This window comes from Mustelus asterias, chromosome 3 (assembly GCF_964213995.1).
Source record: "Mustelus asterias chromosome 3, sMusAst1.hap1.1, whole genome shotgun sequence".
Classification (NCBI taxonomy): Eukaryota; Metazoa; Chordata; class Chondrichthyes; order Carcharhiniformes; family Triakidae; genus Mustelus; species Mustelus asterias.
In genome coordinates, this window is record NC_135803.1 from 48540768 (window position 1) to 48561877 (window position 21110).

The 21110-nt window shown below is 40.9% G+C and overlaps 1 protein-coding gene across 1 annotated transcript in view; it reads right to left on the reverse strand.

The window, feature by feature from the left end:
- Positions 1 to 5815: 5815 nt before the first annotated feature.
- Positions 5816 to 21110, reverse strand: part of vamp2 (vesicle-associated membrane protein 2) — a 116190-nt gene continuing 100895 nt past the window's right edge. Inside the window, exons 2-5 of the mRNA XM_078208620.1 lie at positions 20847 to 20973; positions 17089 to 17247; positions 12407 to 12458; positions 5816 to 6858 (exon numbers count right to left, since the gene is read on the reverse strand). Of these exons, the coding sequence (XP_078064746.1) occupies positions 6842 to 6858; positions 12407 to 12458; positions 17089 to 17247; positions 20847 to 20973 (355 nt within the window). The 3' untranslated portion in view covers positions 5816 to 6841. The remainder of the gene's footprint in view (positions 6859 to 12406; positions 12459 to 17088; positions 17248 to 20846; positions 20974 to 21110) is intronic.

The following is a 21110-nucleotide window of genomic DNA, read 5'->3' on the forward strand; positions in this document are numbered from 1 at the left end:
TCCAGTGAATGGATCCATTGCGAGAAACACATCACGGGAGGTCAGAAAATCCCCCCCATAGTCTCAGACCCATTCCTCTCTCCCTCAACTGAATGTAAAATTCAATCATATTATGGTCGCTGCTACCTAGGGGCAGTTTCACTATGAAATCATTCATTGCTCCCACCTCATTGCACAATACCTACTCTAGTATAGCCTTCTCTCTAGCTGGCTCCAGAACATGCTGTTCTAAGAAAGTACCCCGAAAATTCCTCATCTGGGCTCCCTTTGCCCATCTGACTTTTCCAGTCTATGTAAATTAAAATCTCCCATGATTACCACCGTACCTTTCCGACAAGCACCAATTATCTCTTTCTTTATGCTCCAGCCTACCACATGGTTATTGTTAGGGGGCCTGTACACAATTTCTTACATTTACCATTTCTCATCTCTACCAAAACCGTTTCCATATCCTGGATTCCTGAACTTAGGCCCTCCCTCTGTATTATGCTAATACTATAATTAACTACTAAAAAAAAGCAAGGGGATCACAAGAGATAGATGAGAAAATACAGATAACATGCAAGAAAGTCAAGAGAATAATTGTGTATTATTAAATGAGGCAAAATAATAGCTTTTCAAGGTACAGTCTGATAGCAGGTGAACATAGCAAACATAGCAGGTAAATCAACTGAATTTATAAACTGTACACTATTGCTTTTTTGAAATGCAGGTAAAAAAATATTGATGAATGTTTTGGAGCTTTTTGCCAGCAAGTAGTTCTAAATCTTCTTCCAATTATGTGCTCTTCATGTTGAATGAAGCATTGTGAAGACTTCAGAGAAGGAAGGTCAGTATTAAGCTATACTATCAACTTTAGCAACCTTATAACATTAAGTCCTGACCTTTACACTTTTATTTACAGACTCAGAATTGACAGAATTTAAGAAAGCCAAGCTCTGAGGTAAATTCTAGATCAATCAGAATTGATTATATTAAATCATTCTCCTATCTTTTAAAATAGACATTCAACAAAGTTATGAATCAAATTACATATCTTCACCATGGAGATGATATCTTGATTAAGAAATCAAAAAATAAAAATTCTGACTAGCAAAGTTCACATACAAAACATGAACACATTTGCAATACATTCCTTGGCATGCTATTTTATGCAGTTTAAATTAATCTAGTTTATGCCCATGTTGCTTAGTGCAATATGTTCATGCCTTCACATTTAAATGTGAACAATGCAACAGACAGATTTGATGCTATCAATTTCAATATTCCAAAATCAGATCTATGTAATCTCCAGCGACATTTTTGCAATGGTAACCTTTTAAAGCAAGCGAATAAGAACCAGCAAAGTTTTTTTAAACAAAGGTTTATTTGCCAAGACAATTACATCAATGTTGCACATACACAACATGGAAATTGCATTCACCAATTTAAATAAAACACGCACACACACGCACGCACACACATAATATAAATTCAGTGTTAACAAGTTCATCATTGCAACATCAAATTAGTAAATATCTAATGCAACATTTCCATGCAATTCCCAGTGATTTTTTAATGGGGGTGGGGGTGGTGCTGTTAGATAGGACAGGGGCAGAACTGCACTCACCTCCAAGTTAAGCACTTAGAAAATACAGTATTGGCTCTTATAGATTAAAGTTATAAAGCACTCTAAGACACTAAAGAAAAATACTACCAAATACCGAGTCATTGGAATGTCCTTGAGAGCAGAAAGATATAAAACATTACAATTTTTCTAAACTATAACAATATTCAAAAACCATATACTATGGTATAACAATATTCCAAAACCATTATAGAAAATTAAGAACAGTTTTCTAGGTGCCCTGTTTATTTTCAGCTAGAATGTTTGTTCAATTCTGGTATTTTTCATTGAGATAAAAGAAATGCTGGAGATCTAACATAAAAGCTGTAACCTCCATTTTGACGCAGGTGCCGGTGAAATCATTAACTGTTCCTTTTCTTTTACATGTTGATTAACCTGTTTTCAGCATTCTGATTTTCCACCCCAACACATTTCCGTTGACCTCTGTTCCATTACCTATTAAGGCACAACAAAATATGCCTCGTGCAGTTTTGTGGTATTGTTTTTAACAATGAATGCAGCAATCTAACTTACAGCAAGCATTTCCTCATGTTCCTATCCCCTGTAAAGACCAACTGAACTGTTCTAAGGCTGTCTTCAACAATGGAACACAAGGAAAACTTATATAAATTTCACCTTGTGTTAATCCCGAGTTAGTTAATATTTCAGATATTCTGGTATCTAAACTCAGTCCCAAGTATTATTCCTTTGGGCTACCAACACCACATTTCTGATTGTGTTTCCAGCCCGAGTAACATCCCCTAATGCTAATCACGAACCCCTAATCTTACCCTTGATAGTTTTGCCTTAATTATAACTCTGACATCCTTACCCAAGCCCCAAACTTAATCCTAGACCCAAATCCTAACCCCAATTCCGATAACTAAACACAAATCCTTTAACAAGTAACATTAACCATTAACATTAACCCAAAACGTAAACCTAATCAAACCACCAATCCCTAACCATTAAACCTAAATCACAGATTATCATTAGCATAATGTAGGTCCAGCTTTCGTATCATTGTGCCATCATTAATGATGCAGGTTAACAGTGTTGTCAATAGCCATTCCATGTTTATTTCTAAATAAGAATTTTAAAAAATACTTCCATTTGTATGATTGCACCTGAAATTTTAAATTTCTCTATTTCCCACAGTGAAATGGAAGCATTCTAGGAATATTAGAATCCAAACGGCGTGGGGTGCGTGTGTGTGGAAGGGATGGTGAAGGGAGGTGTGGGAAGGGTGCAGAGGAGAACCGGGGTCTGAAAGCGAGAAGGTCTCGAAACTCAAAGAGGAAAAGATGAACAGGGTTTGAAAGATAGAAGGAGAACCAAGGTCTCAAGGGGAGAGATGAATGGGGGCATGAAGGAGACAGGGAAACTGAGGCTCAAGGGGGAGAAGAGAACAGGGTCTCAATGGAAAGAGGCAAACTAGGGCTCGCCATAGGAAATAGTGTGAAAATGTGCTGCCTGATTACTTTAAATGGGTTAGTACCTTCATTAAAATGATGGACAGAGGAATTTCATGTGAACATGTTAAAGCAGTTGTGTACCACAACTTATTTTCATCCAATGCATTTTTGAAAAATCAACTGTTATGATGCACACCTGCTCATCCCTCTCCACACTCCTTCCACTTCAATCGCTTTTGAACAAAATTGCTCCATCTAAAAAGTTGACTGGTGCTCAAACTCACTTAGAGTATAGTGATTTTAGTGACTCAGCAACCATTCACAAAAAAAATCAAAACAAGTCAAAAGGGCACCGGTGCAGGTGACTGTATACACTAAACAGTGCTGAGAATAAATCTTTTCCAAAATCTAAACACAAAAAGAACAAACTTTGTAACTCAGTAGACAAATACCTATGAAGCAGTCAGGTATCCTCACATTCTCAAGTGGGAAAAACAAATTCTGCAACATTACAGAAGTCATGATGTATTTGCCAAACATCCTACATATGGCAAAATTAATTTTGAAGTTTGGGTAGTGAAATTCTTACTGTATTCTCTCATGGTTAGTTGATATTATTGGCAATTATACAGCTTATTTTAACCATAAGCAACAAATTGTTTTGTAAATCACCAGAGAATTTAGAAAAAACACTGGATGGGATTTTACAGCCTCACTCGTCCCGAAACTGTAAAATCTTGCCCAAGGTCAATGGACCTTCCCATTGTCCGCCCCTCGCCCGCTCCGAATCCCGTGGCGAGCGGGACGGTAAAATTCCAGCCAATGACTTTTAAAAATGTCATTCAAGTGGACCTCATTTTAGAATGGACTATAGACTTGACTGTTTTGTGAATTAGTTGATCAAGGTTAACCTTAGCAAGTTAGAACACTATCAAGCGTCTTAAGGTTAGGTGGTACAGTGGCCAAGTGCCAAATGGCTGCACCACAAAATGACAGCGGGGTTGACAATTACAATTTTGCATCCAGTGAGTATTCAATCTCCACTGGGTTGGAGCACTGAGGGGACAGACAGGTTGCAGGAAAGCAAGGTGGGTGTGGGGGGAACAAAATGGAGGGGGGGGGGGGAGACTGCAAAGGCTTCAGCTGTACAGATTCTCATGACTAACACCAGTGTGGCATCAGCAGAAGTAAATCCCAGGCTGGTCAGTTGACTCCTTGCTCAGCTGTGAGTGGAATACAGAGGAACCAGAAATAATAAGAGAAATGTTCAGACAGAAAAGGAAGGCGGGTGTGGGGAAAGATCAAGTTGTAAAGTTTGTACATTTGTATTTTTGTGGGACACTGCTGGAACACATGTACAGTGTAGGAATATTCAGAATCTGTGTACAAGCAAACTATTTTACAACACATTTAGCAATAGGGATATATGAATTCTGTGGTCCCCCTTTCAAGGTTTCAGAGGATAGGACATTACAGATTACACCATATATACAATAAATGGAAGAAGGAGGTAAACACTTAATAGAGCAATATTTAAAAAATATTTTATACAATCCATTCTGACTATTACATATGATTATTTCAGTGAATAGGGGATCCACCAAGATAAGATATTTGACAAAGACCCTTAATAAAGAATTTCTAAACAAAAAGGGAAAAAAGTACGTCATGAATAGGTGCAAAAATACCAATTCTAGTCAGGAAATGACTCCCATTACAAAAAAGATATGAGAGCTAAAGGGCGCTGCTTGATGCTTATGGTTCCAAGTCATGAGTTGGATATTATTGATATTTTGTGGCACATTCAATTTGTGTGTTGAAGATCTCATGCCAAATATCAACCCATATTTCTTTTTAGAGAACTTGCATTGGTGCGCCATGGAGGTTAATGGTATGGTCAAAAGTCAACCTTCTTGTTATGAAACAATGTCTGATTTCAGCTAGCCTCCAGTTCCTCATGTTTAGTAGATGGGATTCTACAGGTCTAGCACATGCTATTAGTAAGAAGAGATCTTCAGTAACATCCACACCATTTGAAAAACAACCCACAACATTCAATCAACAGATATGCCGTTGGTATCCAAAATATTCTACCTGTACCAAAATGGGCAAATTGTTGCTAGTTTTATTTTCATAATTCTTCCTTTGAGCACAATGTTCATTTCCCTCAGAAAAGCATCTGATGATTGGGTAATAATATAGGTATATTCTGGAGACTTCATAGTTATAAAGACCGTCATTGCATCTTATATTTTATAAAAGGTCACTGGAAATATGTGGGATTGTAAAGTCCAGGCTGAGTTGCTGCACCACTGGATGTGCAACAGGACAAAACCTATTCTTAGTCCTGCGTATGGGGTTATCAGCATAAAAACGGCAGATGCTCATGCCATTTATAGCATTTTATGGGCATCAGCTCTGACAAGGATGGGGGCAACAGGTCAGTCTAGCTAAAATGACATTTATTATTACTCATGTGCTCCTTCTTTTTTACTACAGCATTACAGGATCTGGCATTGGAGGCCTGATGTACAGATGTTGTATGATAAGTGTACCTGCATCGTGTAATAGGTGGCCTATGTGTACATGAAGTGGAAATGGTGGAATTTGTGGAAGAAAAACACATGCCTGTTTCAAACGGTAAAGCTATAATGAAAGAACAAAAATGTGTGGAAAAAGCAACAAGTCCCCATCAGAATTTTTTTACTGGGGAGAAAAGGGGACAAACATCCAGAGGAAATTTCTGCCCCAAATTATTCCCCACACCAAATTTGTGTGAATTTTGTTAGTTTTTGAAATTTGAGTTTGAATTTTGGAGTTGGGTAGTTTCAAGACAACTTTGGACTGAAGATGATTGGAATTTGTTGCCACAACTAAATTTAACTGAGGCAACATTTCTGTTTTGTAGGCAACATTTCTAGTCAAACCATTCGCGTGTAAAATTGGATCAGTATTTTATTTTCTGTTCAAACATTTTATTGGGATAGTGGGTGACTTGTTCAAAGTGGTTTACTGGCTACAAAGAAATTAGGGTAGAATTCCTGCATTGTGAACTATCCGATGTCTTTCCTAAACCCACCAGATGTGCACATATCCATAACAAAACAAAATGGTCCACTGTTGTATGCTGAAGGTTATACTACTGCAGTTATGAGCCCTCAGGCAAATTTGACCTTGTTGTATTTTAAAATCAATTAAAGCTTCAGCCATTTCTTTTACCTGATCTGAGATAGCCCCAAATACTGAACAGACCACTTACCATGATTACTGAGACATTATGCTCATGGTACTAGCTTTGAACCTTTATTTTTGATTTTGTACTTTCATGTGTAATATCTGCAATGTAACAGTTGATTTGTTTTAAATCTGGAATGTTAGGTTCAGATCTGTCAAAGATAGTGTCATTTTCTGGTGATCTTACATTGTATGATTTAAGTCTGTGGTTTGATTTGGTGGTTGTTAAGGCTTCAGGCATTTCAGACTGTTACCTCCAGACGACTTGACAAGTCAGAAAAAGGTCACAGAGACATATTCAGAAACATGATCCAACTATTGAAGGCCAATCTATATTGTGCTAGTTTCATCTAGGAATGTATAAGACATGAACCTACTTAACTATTCGGCAGTAAATAGCTGGTTAAATTGTTATTCAGATTTAGATATCAATCAATGCACCCATTTGAATAACTAGGGTAGCTTAAAGACAAAATAAAAACAACCATGGTTATAAGCAGAGATTAATAAATAATATCTGACACTGGAGAAGATATGGCTGACGAGAACGAAGCTGAGCTGCATCTTCAGTTGGATTTCCTTCTCCTCAGGTGCAGAAATAAACTGGAAAAGAGCAACAACAAAGAGTGGAAAATCAGAGAGCGCGAGTAAACCGGGAAAAAAGAGAGTTTGGAACTAAATTTAACTTCAAAGGACATTATGAACCATCCCAATTGCAAGGCAAACCCATGTTGGGGAGAGACAAAGGCAGGCAGGATCCGATTCTGGGACTCTCACCCTTATGACCATCAAGTGGCATTTTTGAGGGCATGAGTGTGGGTCAAAAACCCCAATGTAGCAATCCTGATGCCTCTATTGTGGAGATGGCGATTTCACACTCCCCTCAATTTTCATGGAGCTGGGCTGGTTTCCAGATGCTTCTGAAGGAGACATCATTCCTGCCAGCTCCGAATTGTCGTGAACCATGGGGGAAACCATGCTGATCAATTTAAAGGTCACTAATTTTTTTTCAAACAAAATCCTATCATTAATTCCTGTATTAAAACGATACTTATCATTCAGCATTACATTACAACATGTAAAGTTAAATTTATCTGTCAGAAGTTTTCCAACTCTGGAACAGGTTCGCCTTATGGTTGACGGTCTGAAGTCACCACTCCACAATGGACCTACTGGTGTTAGGATTGCTGCGTGCAGACTCACTACCTTATCTCATGCCCTTAAAAATACTACACAATGGGAATATAAGCAGTGGGTCCTGAACACCACTTTCTACCCCCCACCTGATGCGGCTTTGTCCCTTATCAAGATGGCAAATTCTAGATCAGTATATAACATGTTGCTATTGTAAAAAGTTCCATTCAATCATTAAAAACAAAATGGCAAATTATGCCCATAAAAGGCAGGTGCTGCAGCTGACAGCCAAGGATGCCAATCAGTCAAATCTCCAGAGTGAGAACCTCCAATATGGCCACCTTCTGCGCCATGTAGGTAGGTCACATCTCAAAGAGGAATACCAGCTTGGAAAAGATGCCAAATTGAATTGAGGGGCAGAGAGGAAAAGGTCATAAAACTCTAAGAAATAGGGACAGGGGCAGGCCATTTGGCCCATCAAACCTGCTCCACCATTAAGTAAGATCATGGCTGATCTGACTGTGTCCTTAACTCTAATTTCCTGCCTGTCCCCCATAACCCAGGACTTCCTTCTCAGTCAAATATTTGTCAAAATAGCCTTGAAGATATTCAATGACCCAGCCTCCACTGCTGTCTGGGGAAGAGAATTGTGTATGGAACCAAAAGAGATGGGGGAGATACTAAATGGTTTTTTTGCATCCGTATTTACTGAGGAAACGGGCATGGAGTCTACGGAAATAGGGCAAACTGGTAGGGAGGCCATGGAACCTTTACAGATTAAAGGGGAGGAGGTGCTCGCTGTCTTGAGGCAAATCAGAGTGGATAAATCCCCAGGACCGGACAGGGTATTCCCACGGACCTTGAGGGAAGCTAGTGTTGAACTTGCAGGGGCCCTGGCAGACATATTTAAAATGTCAGTATTCACGGGGGAGGTGCCGGATGATTGGAGGGTGGCTCATGTTGTTCCGTTGTTTAAAAAAGGTTCCAAAAGGAATCCGGGAAATTATCGGCCAGTAAGTTTGACGTCGGTGGTGGGCAAGTTATTGGAAGGTGTGATAAGGGATAGGATCTACAAATATTTGGATAGGGGACAGGGACTTATTAGGGAGAGTCAACATGGCTTTGTGCGTGGTAGGTCATGTTTGACCAATCTATTAGAGTTTTTCGAGGAGGTTACCAGGAAAGTGGATGAAGGGAAGGCGGTGGATGTTGTCTACCTGGATTTCAGCAAGGCCTTTGACAAGGTCCCTCAAGGGAGGTTAGTTAGGAAGGTTCAGTCGCTAGGTATACATGGGGAGGTAGTAAATTGGATTAGACACTGGCTCAATGGAAGAAGCCAGAGAGTGGTTGTGGAGGATTGCTTCTCTGAGTGGAGGCCTGTGACTAGTGCTGTGCCGCAGGGATCGGTGTTGGGTCCATTGTTGTTTGTCATCTATATCAATGATCTGGATGATAATGTGATCAATTGGATCAGCAAGTTTGCTGATGATACAAAGATTGGAGGTGCAGTGGACAGTGAGGAAGGTTTTCAAAGCTTGCAGAGGGATTTGGACCAACTAGAAAAATGGGCTGAAAAATGGCAAATGGAATTTAACGCAGACAAGTGTGAGATATTGCACTTTGGAAGGACAAACCAAAGAAGAACGTACAGGGTAAATGGTAGGACTCCGAAGAGTGCAGTTGAACAGAGGGATCTGGGAATACAGGTACAGAATTCCCTAAAAGTGACGTCACAGGTAGATAGGGTCGTAAAGAGTGCCTTTGGTACATTGGCCTTTATAAATCGGAGTATCGAGTATAAAAGTTGGAGTGTTATGGTAAGGTTATATAAGGCATTGGTGAGGCCAAATTTGGAGTATTGTGTACAGTTTTGGTCACCTAGTTACAGGAAGGATGTAAATAAGATTGAAAGAGTGCAGAGAAGGTTCACAAGGATGTTGCCGGGACTTGAGAAGCTGAGTTACAGAGAGAGATTGAATAGGTTGGGACTTTATTCCCTGGAGCATAGAAGATTGAGGGGAGATTTGATAGAGGTGTATAAGATTTTGATGGGTATAGATAGAGTGAATGCAAGCAGGCTTTTTCCGCTGAGGCTAGGGGAGAAAAAAACCAGAGGGCATGGGTTAAGGGTGAAAGGAGAAAAGTCTAAAGGGAATATTAGGGGGGGCTTCTTCACGCAGAGAGTGGTGGGAGTGTGGAATGAGCTGCCGGATAAAGTGGTAAATGTGGGGTCACTTTTAACATTTAAGAAAATGTTTCATGGATGAGAGGGGTGTAGAGGGATATGGTCCAAGTGCAGGTCAGTGGGACTAGGCATAAAATGGTTCGGCACAGACAAGAAGGGCCAAAAGGCCTGTTTCTGAGCTGTAATTTTCTATGGTTCTATGGTTCTAATTCCAAAGACTAATGACCTTCTGAGAGAAGAAATTCCTCCTCATTGAAATTCCTCCTCATTGAAATTCCTCCTCATTGAAATTCCTCCTCATTAAACTGTGTCTCCTAGTTCTAAATTCTCCCCAAGGGGAGACATCCTCCCAGCATTACTCTGTCCAGCTCCCCTGGAGTTTCATATGTTTCATTAAGATCACATTTTTCTACAATAGGCACGTAAACCCAATCTACTCAATTTCTCCTCAGAATCACTTCATCTCAGGAATTAGCCTACTGAACCTTCTCTGAACTACGTCCAAGACAAGTATATCCCTCCTTAAGTAAGGAGACCAGAGTGTACACAGTACTTCAAGTGTGGGTTCACCAATGCCCTGCACAGTTGTAGCCAGACTTCCTTACTTTTATACTCTATCCCCTTTGCAATAAAGGCCAGCATTGTGTTTACCTTCTTAATTACTTGCTGCAACTGCATGCCAAGATTTTGTGATTCACGTACAAGGGCACATTCTGCAGTCTCTGTCCATTTAAATAGCCTGTTTTTCTATTTTTCATGCCAAAGTGGACAAGCTCACATTTTTCCACATTATACTACAACTGTTAAATATTTGCCCGTTTGCTTAACTTATTCCTTTGCAAACACTTTATATTTCCCATACAACTTGTTTTCCTAACTATCTTTGCATCACCACCAGATTTGGTTGCAATAAAGTTGGTCCCTTGATCTGAGCCGTTAATATAGATCATAAATAGTTGAGGCCGTGGCACTGATTCTTGCAGCATTCTACTACTTACAGTTTGCCAACTTGAAAATAGCCCATTTAACCCAACTCTGTTTCCTGTTAGTTAGCCAATCCTTTACCAATGCTAATATATCATCCCCACCACCATGAGTTCTTATCTTGTGCATAAACCTTTTATGTAGCATCTTATCAAATGCCTTTTGTAAATCCAAATACATTACATCCGCTGGCTCCTTTTTGTCATATCCTCACAGAACTAATAAATTTGTCAAGCACAATTTCTCTTTCACAAAACCATGTTGACTCTGCCTGATTGTATTGTGATTTTCTAAATGTCCTGTGACTCCTTGATAATGGATACTAGCATTTTCCAGACATTAGGCTAACTGGTCAGTAGTTTCCTGCTTTCTGTCCCACTCTTTTCCTTAATAGTGCTGTTATATTGGAGGCGATCTAAACCTCTGGAACATTAACAAAATCTCAGGAATTTTGGAAGATTACGACCCATGCATCCATTATCTCTTCTTTTAAGAGCCTAGGATGCAGGCCAGCTAGTATCACTATGAACTAACAGCTGTATTTGCAGCTAGTATCTGTGAAAGGACAGAAGTTGGATAAGGCACACACAGATGGATGAGATTCAGTGTTGCCTTCAATGGCATGGTGGCTCAGTGGTTAGCACTGCTGCCTCACAGCACCAGGGACCCAGGTTCAATTTTGGCCTTGGGTGACTGTCAATGTGTTTGCATGTTCTCTTCATGTCTGCATGGGTTTCCTATGGGTGCTCTGACTTTCTCTCAGTCCAAGGATGTGCAGATTAGGTGGATTGGCCATGGTAAATTGTCCCTTAGTGTTCCAAGATGTGTAGGTGAGCGGTGATCAGTGGGGTAAATAACATGGGGCTACAGAGATAGGGCCTGGGGTAGATAAAACAAAGTGGGTCAATGCAGGTTTGGTGGGCCAAATGGCCTCCTTCTGAATCTAAGACTTCTACGATTCTATGAACAACTACTCTCAGACCCAATTCAATCACATGGAGACCCAATCTTCCACCCTCTCTAATAATCATAGACTCCAAAACTTCTCTCCGTAATGCTAGAAGTCTTTTGAAATTTCTCTCCCCAGCACTTTTATCATGTCCAATTAGTCACAGACTGTAGTCCCTCCTTCCAACAGAAATGCACCGTCTTCCCCCAATTCTCCTGTTCTTCAGTAGACTGTCCAGTGTTCCCAGACTCCACTATCCAGCTCAGATTGGCTTAAGACCCTAGGACCCTCACCAAATGCTCCACGATCCCAAGCTCTCACTGCCAAGGATCCCCTTCCAGTACTGCCACAACCAGCAGTCACTTCCTCTAATTTTTCCCACACCATAATATCTCAACATAGTGCTCCTATAACTGAAGACATGTGTCACAGTCGAACAACTTTCACAACGTACAGTCCCAATACTCTTGTATTTCAGAACTCTCTTTCCCTATTGCCAGACCCAAGGACCTCCAATGTAGGTCATTTAATTTTAAAAAGCTACACTGGCCCTAGCACAGTTACGTGTCTGTTGATTACAAGCCTCTCTAACATCTGCTGTAGAGAGGTTGGTTATGACACAATCTTTACATATGGTGCCATTTCATTGTTACCAGCTTGTTTGGTTTTGCCCATCCCTTAGTATTAGTGGATCTCATATGGCATTGTTCACAGTGAGTTGAGGGCATCAACATCTTACACGACATAACCTCCAAAAAGCTGTCAGAGCCACAACTGTGTGCTGGGAAGAAAGTAGAACCAAGTGATTTTATTCTTCCAAACCTAAATTAGAGCCACAGTGTAAGGCAGTTAGTCTGAAACATTGCAGAGTTATCATATATTCCAATAAAAATACTTACTTATGAGAACGATGATAATGAATGCACATATTGCTCCAAGTATAATCATCATCTATAAGGTTAACAAGAGAGAAATTAGGCAAGCGGTATGCATAAGCATATCACATCAAATGAAGTTATATAAAGTCAGATTTAGTTAATTTAATTATTTTTCCAGAACACATTGATCCTCTTTCACTTGTGGTGACATATACAGAGTAAAACTGAAGGGACAGTAATTTCTAATGTAGGGTCAATAACGTGTACTTTGCGACACAATATTCAAAGTGCTGCAGTGGTCAACACAAGAGTGCTAACCGGCGATGGCGTTGCTGGGCACTGGCCCACGGGGCCTCGGATCTATTTTGCCAAACCCCAGCTGGCCGGATCCGGATCTATTTTGTGAGCCACTGGAAAATCTGAGTTTAAAATGAGAATTGGACTTACGCTTTTTAATTTCTCGATTGATTAACGGCACACACAGTGGGGTGTACTACTAGCTTAAACGAGAGAGCCTATCAGCAGCAAATCCAGGTTAAAACTCTGATTGGATAAGAACCAAAGAGCGGGAAGGTAAGTAATGGTTGGAAGCAGGCGTGCGTGAGGCCAAGAGGCGAGGGAGAGGTATGCCGGCTGGCCATTCGGCAAGAACACAGTGTGGGGAAGCCAAGGGCGGCGCTGACAGCAGAGTGGACACCCACCCCCAACCAGTAGCAGGTGTGGAATGCCCAGAGGTGCGGGAGAAGTGTGGTGGCCACAATGAGGACACAGCTTGGGTAAGGCAGGCTGCCTCGAGGAACCCAGATGAGGGAAATGAGAATAGGAGAGTATGAGGGAATGTGGGGAGACACTGAGGGGATGGGGATGGGGGAGAGTGAGGGTGTGGGGGTTGGGTGAGTTTGTGAGGGGGTTTTTGGAGGGAGAATTAGTGAGGGGGTTGTGGAGAGGGAGATTTTGTGAGGGGCTTTTGGGAGGGAGATTTTGTGAGGGTGTTGTAGGAGGAAAAAGTTTGTGAGTGGGGAATGGGAGCAGGAGAGTGTAATGTTGTTTCAAATCCATGATCAGAATCACAAAGTTTATTTATTAGTCACAAGTAGGCTTACATTAACACTGCAATGAAGTCAGTGTGAAAATCCCCGAGTCGCCACACTCCGGCACCTGTTCCGGTACACTGAGGGAGAATTTAGCATGGCCAATGCACCTAACCAGCACGTCTTTCGGACTGTGGGAGGAAACCATGCAGCCATGGGAAAACGTGCAAACTCCACACAGTCACCCAAGGCCGGGAATCAAACTCAGGCCCCTGTCGCTGCAAGGCAACAGTGCTAACCACTGTGCCATCGTGCTGCCCTAGCTTCATAGTTGAAAGATGAATCCAAAGTATTGAACAGTTCTTGTGGCTTCCACCTTTGCGTTCTGTGGGGTGAGGGTAGGTAAAAAACACATGCAGGGAGAAATGTCAAAAATATTCCCATCATCCCCCTACCAAAAACATTGTGCCAAACCCACTGAAAAGGTTTTAAAAGAAACATTTAAATAATCATCATGTCTGCAATATAACTGTCTCTAAGGCTCAAATTCATGTAGATTTATCGCAAAACTTTTGTGCAATGTCTTCTGCATTGGGTTGTAGATTTTTGTTAAGTTGGCCAGGTTGGCTGTGGACAAATGTAGTTCTGGTTTCAGGAGGCGTTTATTTTTTTTTGGGTTATTTTATCTTCGTCCAGCACAGCACTGTGGATTACAGTTCAATTCTTTGTACTTGTGTGTGTTTGATAGAGGGCCTGAGCCTCAAATCCTTATGGTATGTGGTGATGTCCCTGCTAACAACAGTGGAAAATTGCGGTGTGTCTGTTCATTGCCACCAAATTTATTTTGGACTTTGGTTCCAGCTATATCACAAGGTGTCAGAAACAGACCATTTGGTCCAACTGGTCTAGACTAGTGTCTGTGCTCCACATGAATCTCTCCAACCACTCTTCATCAAACCCTATCAGCATAATCTTCTATTCCTTCCCCATTCAGCAGCTTATCTTCCCCTTAAATGCATTTCTGCTATTCACCTCTATTGCTTCTTGTAGCAGCAAGTTCCACATTCTTGCCACTCTTTGGCAAGAGAAACAGTTAATATTTCACTTCAAATACCCATCAAAAGGTTTCCAATCTTAACTATGCACACCATTCCTGTCTATAAAACATCACTTTGAGGTGAAATGCTAACTCTGTTTCTCTCTCTCCACAGATGCTACCTAAACGGAATATTTCCAGCATTTTCTATTTTTATTTGTGTGTTCGCCAACCTGCTGTGATATTGCCCTTGATGTTTCATTGACAGATTTTTGATTTGATTGATTAAGGACATACACAGATCCCCTGTTGTTGCACTGTGCAATTTTGATCTCCCACCTACAGCAACGTGCTTTGTAAAAAGCTCGTGGAAGTTAAATGTGCAAAGGAAGTTTGCTGGTTATTGTAAAGTCTGGCCCATTATAATTCATCGTTAAATACCAAAACTTACAACAGCTTGGGAAGCAGAAAAGTAGAATTGGTTGAAGCGTAGAGTTTTCTCTGCAGTCGAGGCAGAGGAAAGCACAAAACTGAGGCGGTACGGTAACATCACTGAGAGGTGGGGGGAGGGTGGAATTACAAGTTTCCGTTATAAATGTGGAGACAGAAGTTTCCAAAATGTAACACTAGGAAGTAAGATTTTATAGACAAGATGGGTGGGATTCTCCGGCCATTCACGCCGACGGGATTTTCTGGTCCTGCTGCAGTGAATGGAGATTTGGCTGAGCGTTGAATTCTTCATCTTTGCTTGCAGCGGTAGTGGCTGGAAAATCCCGGCTGATATGTGCATAATTAAAATTGGAAATATGTCCACATTTTTAAAAAGTAAACAATATTTTTCATGCCCTAACAAATTGCTTTGGTTGAAATTTGGAAATGCATGGATGTTGGATGAGGAAGAAGTAAGACTGATAATTGGGAAATTTTCTGAGCACATTGACTGTACTTGCGCTATGATAACGCCGACTATAGCTATTGATTTAACTTTGAATATGGTCACTTAGACAAATATTGTCAACAAAATTCTTGTTGGCAACATTCCTTCTTCCAAAACTGTGCATCAGAATTGAATATTTGCCACACTGTGGGAAAGTTATCTCTCTTATTGTCCGTTTTACAGATAATCTGTACAAACAGAAATGTGTGCAAACTTCACAGATCTGCTGCTTGTGCAGATTTAATTGCCAGTACATATTTTGAGTCACATTGTAGGTGGATAGGGATAGAATACTGTCTTATTGTAGCAGTAGATCACTCTATGTTAAAATACAGAAAGATTTAACCTATTCGTATCTGTGTGGAGTTTGCACAATGTAGAGTTTGCACGTTCTCCCCGTGTCTGCGTAGGTTTCCTCCAGGTGCTCTGGTTTCCTACCACATTCCAAAGATCTACGAGTTAGGTGAATTGGCCATGCTACAAAATTACTCCTTAAGTGTCAGGGGAAGGATTAGCAGGACAAATACGTGGGGTTATGTGGATAGGGCTTGGGTGGGATTGTTTTGGTGCAGACTTGATGGGCCAAATGGCCTTCTATTACACTGTAGGGATTCTAAGATATAACCTTGATAATCCTTACAGTGCTGATACTCGATTAGCAGAAAAAAAAGTCTTTGATGTTGCTTTGAACTACTCAAAGGTCACATTTGTTTCTAAAGTTGCAGCAACTGCACAGAGGGCAGCTGAGCCAGAAGACACAAAATGAAGTGAGTGAAATATTTTAAATTAATTTCAAGACCATAAAGCATCTAATATAACCTAGCTGGGAGTGCTGTGAGAAAAAAGGGAAAATTATAAAAACTGGAAAGGAATGAAAGAAGAACAAAACAGAAAGAATTTCATAAAAGGATGACATGGAAAATGGTAATGAAGGATAGCATTTCCCAGTCACAAGCACATTCTGTATTTTTTTTGCTTTTTGACAGGCGTATCACAAAAAATAAATCCTCCCAAAGTTTACTTAATATTTAATGTGTTTATTTTTGCAGTAGAGATAATATTACAGAGCTAAAGTCAATCTTGACATTTAAATAGCTTTATTACTTCAACATGGACGCAACTGCATCCAATAAGTTGTTGCCGGGAGATTAGAAGCATCCAGAAGCTAACGGTTAAAGAATCATTGTGTACCAAATATCTGCTGGATGGGTATTTATGTCCTGCTACTTATGTTTAAATTCATGAACTATATGATGGATTTAAGAGATGAACCAGGCCAAATCTAGCCTATAAAGTAAGCATTTTGATTACATTTAAAATTGTCTTCTGTATCTTGTTTAACAGATAGTAAGATGCAACTTCAGGGCTCTAATGAAATTTTGAAGTTTAAATGTCATTCCTTAAAAGCTGACATTTGATCCTGTGGTTGGGTTAATGCAATGCCATCAATTAGATTATACAGTTGCAGTGGTTTCCTTATGAGGTTTTATTTTGTAAACCGGGTATGTATGTGTGCAAACTCAGAATTACACATGTAGTATCGGGCATTTAATTTTAATATCTCAATATCTCTCTTTTATTACCTTCTGACACATTAAAAGCTGTAGGTCCTCTCCGGTAGATTTATAACCCCATTCACTGCTATCAGATCCCTTCAGGCATTGCTCAGTTTTGTGGCATGTAGTTTGAACATTCTCACCTTGCAGTTTTTCCACCAATACTTCCTCTTCAGCTTAGCAGCACTCGTTTCAAATTGTGATGCCCCAGCTTGGAGTGCATCTGCACGATCATCGAGCTCTGATAGCTTCTGATCTCGCTCAAGGACTTTGTCCACATTCACTCGCATGATGTCCACCACCTGGGAAGTACAGTCCAAGGATACATTTCACAATTCCAAGCTCTTACATTAGATTTAATATGTTATGTAGATTTCATCACTTCAGTAAGAGATCCAAATTGCATTCAATGTCTTCCACAGATATTCTTTTAAAGATTTCTCCATCCCACTTTAGAAACATTCCTATTGTTGGAATATACATGTGGATTAGATAAAGAGACCCAATTTATGTGATAGTTCAGTGTCCTATCATAAGGTGCATGGTTTGGACATACCTTCCTTGAACCTTCCTGAACCTGGCTCTAGTTCTGGGGTCATAACCTGGGTGACAAAGGTATAGTTCAGAGCTTTATAAAGGGCTTGCCTGAAGAGGATTCTATCAAAGAAAATGGAAATGACAGCACACAGTCGGCGACATGGTTGCAGAGTGGGCGGTGGCACAGTGGTTAGCCCTGCTGCCTCACAGCGCCAGGGACCCGGGTTCGATTCCCAGCTTGGGGGGGGTCACGGTCTGTGTGGAGTTTGCACATTTTCCCCGTATCTGCGTGGGTTTCCTCCAAGTGCTCCAGTTTCTTCCCACAGTCCAAAGATGTGCGAGTTAGGTGGATTGGTCATGGTAAATTGCCCCTTCATGTCAGGGGGAATTAGCAGGGTAAATATCCGGGGTTACGGGTTTCAGTGCAGGTTCGATGGGCCAAATGGCCTCCTTCTGCACTGTACGTTCTATGATTTCCAGCCTCGCTCACCCCAAAACTAGAAAACAATGCCCAAGGTCAATGGACCTTTACATGGTCCACCCCTCGCCAACTCTGATTCCCGTGATGGGAGGGACAGTAAAATTCATTCCCCCCCCCCCCCCCCCCCCGCCCTACCCTCCCCCCTCATGTCTGCATGGGTTTCATCCAGGTGCTCCAGTTTCTTCCCACGGTCCAAAGATGTGCAGGTCAGGTGGATTGGCCATGCTAAATTGCCCCTTAGTGCCCCACGATGTGTAGGTTAGGGGAGTTAGCCGGGTAAATGCATGCGATTACAGGGATGAGAAGGCGGGGGGGTGGGCCTAGGTTAAGATGCTCTGTCAGAGGGTCGGTGCAGACTTGATGGGCTGAATAGCCTTCTTCTGCACTGTAGGGATTCTATGATTCTGTCACAGTAATGTCAGCAACTGATGGCTGTGGTTAAAAAGGGAGGCTCTAGAAATATGTTTCACAGCAAGTGCAACAAAGGAGATGCTATCTCTTGCTACCCACCTCCATGACTGGGCCATAGGACCTTCAGGAAAGTTGCTGAGGATTTTACTACAAATAATATTGTTTCAATGACCTGTTGGTGGAAGTTCAATGGCCTGGATAGGGATAAGGATGGGACTGCACTGTTACCACATAGTGATATAGTTAAACAACTATTTTTGGCATGCACATATTCCATTTCATCCGTACGCTCATACAGTATTTAACTATCTTCCCATTATAGCACTAATGGAGATCCTTCACATGCAACATTAAACTAAGGACCTATCGGCCCTCCTCTGGTGGTACATTAAAAAATCTGAGGACTTGACTCAAAGAAGAACAGAGGAGATCCCCCAGTGTTTGGACAATATTTATCCCTCAACCAACACAAATAAAATAGATTATCCAGTCATTTATCTCATTGCTATTTGTGAGACCTTACTGAGCTGCTGTATTTCCTAAATTACAACATTTCAAAATGACCTCATTGGTTGTACTTGCCTGTCTAATGGTCATGCATACTTTCTGGCATTACTTCCTTTAATAGGAACCTCAACTGTACAATCTTCTGACAACTCATTCCATGTACATCAGCAGCATGAAGACATAACCCTGTCTTTGCAACACCTATGGGTATTCCCTGATGTACATGGATCACTGTGTATGCCATTCTACCGGCATCAACAGTTCAATGTGTGCCACTGGCTTTAAAAAAGAGTAAGAAGTTTAACAACACCAGGTTAAAGTCCAACAGGTTTATTTGGTAGCAAATTTAAAAAAGAGAGCATGTAACACAAGAGAAAGGACGTGGACCAACAAAACTGTATCCTCCCTTTACACCTGGAAATGTTAAGGCCTCGGAAATGGTTGAGAAGTGTGCCTCTCGATTGATCCCAAGTGTAAGAGCCCTTACATATCAAGACTGACTGAGAGAATGGGGATTTCCCTGTTGAAAATGATTACACTTCAAGGGGTTATGATTGAATTTTTAACGGTAATGAGTGGGTTACAATCTGTCCAAGTGGATGTCACTGAAGCTCAATAGGCAGCGAAGGAGTAGGGGACATCAATCAGGGCAATTGTTGAAAAATTACATTTTCCTCCTTTCTCTATTGTAAACAAAAGAAAAAAATCAATGTAAAGTATAAAACAGAAAAGCAGTGACTCCTTCACTTCGGACAAAGGGAAGCAATAGGTCATATTTTTAAGCGTAGACTTCAAAGATGTGTGTGTTTTACACAGAAAATTTCAACAAGAATTGAAAATACAAATGTCCTAAGTATGGACCTGAGAGACCTTTACGGAGCAGAGGCAAAGGGGCTGCATTTGTTTTCAAATTCATTAAAAAGAACTTGGATTTTTAATGTCGGAAAATGTGCCAAAGTTTTTCAAAGAGCACAGTAAGGCGAGATTTGGCACTAATAAAATGAACACATTGAAACAAGATGTGATTGTAATCTATTTGTACAGTCCACATCCATTTCCATTCGATATAAATTGGGTGTATGTCATTCACCGATGACACTAGATCTTGCAGCAAGATCAGTTAACTCGCTCATATGGAAACATAGCGCCACCTAGTGGCTGACTGACGCAAACGAAAGAATTCAGGCCAACGACGGTTTGGAGCTCATTCATTACTGCACAAATAAAGTGTCCATTCCTAAATAGTGGGAAACTGAGAGTTATTTTACAGTTTCCTTTTAAATCATAGGGTTTTTCTTCTGGGAGATGAGACTGAGACCACATGACTAGGCTGTTGTCAACATTATGTACTCAGATAGCCTGTGATGTGTACTGGCTTTTAGAATTTCAGTAAGAAGTCTCACAACACCAGGTTAAAGTCCAACAGGTTTATTTGGCAGCAAATACCATAAGCTTTCGGAGCACTGCTCCTTCGTCAGATGGAGTGGAAATCTGCTCTCAAACAGGGCACAGACACAGAAATCAAGTTACAGAATATTAATTAGAATGCAAATCTCTACAACCAGCCAGGTCTTAAAGGTACAGACAATGTGGGTGGAGGGAGCATTCAACACAGGTTAAAGAGATGTGTATTTTAGAATTTTAGAATTTCACACAGTGCCTCCGGTGGTCTATCTTAAATTGAAACTGCTCATGTCTGGAAATGTGCACACCTATTCCCACGTGGTAATCAGACCAATCCTACCCTACAATCTTCCCGCTTCCCCATCTATAATTTGGGAACAGCCTTATTTCAAGTGATTGTAAAATTTCCGAAGAAAATAAATCAGTCGCCTGACTATAGCTTGTTTTAAAACCGATTTCCTGATGCAACTCCTATGTACTCTGTCTTGGATCAGCTTGATCAAATGCCACTGGGTTTAAATTTCCTTTCCCTGAACTCAGCCACAGTGCAATGGAACCCACCTCATCGACCTGAGCCTGTGTTTGCTGCAGTCTTCTGTTGCTGGTGGTGTTGACGGGTTGCGCTGGTCCTCCATCTCCAGGAGGTCCTCCCGCACCAGGAGCAGCAGCAGCTTGGGATGAGGTGGACCTATAAACCAAAGTAAAACAGATCTCTTGTTAACTGTATGGTGCATCAGTCAGCATATCGATTGTACAATACGTTCCCAATAGTATCTGGCAATCAGGCGTTGGCCAGTGGGTGAACTGATGATCTATTGGGGGTAG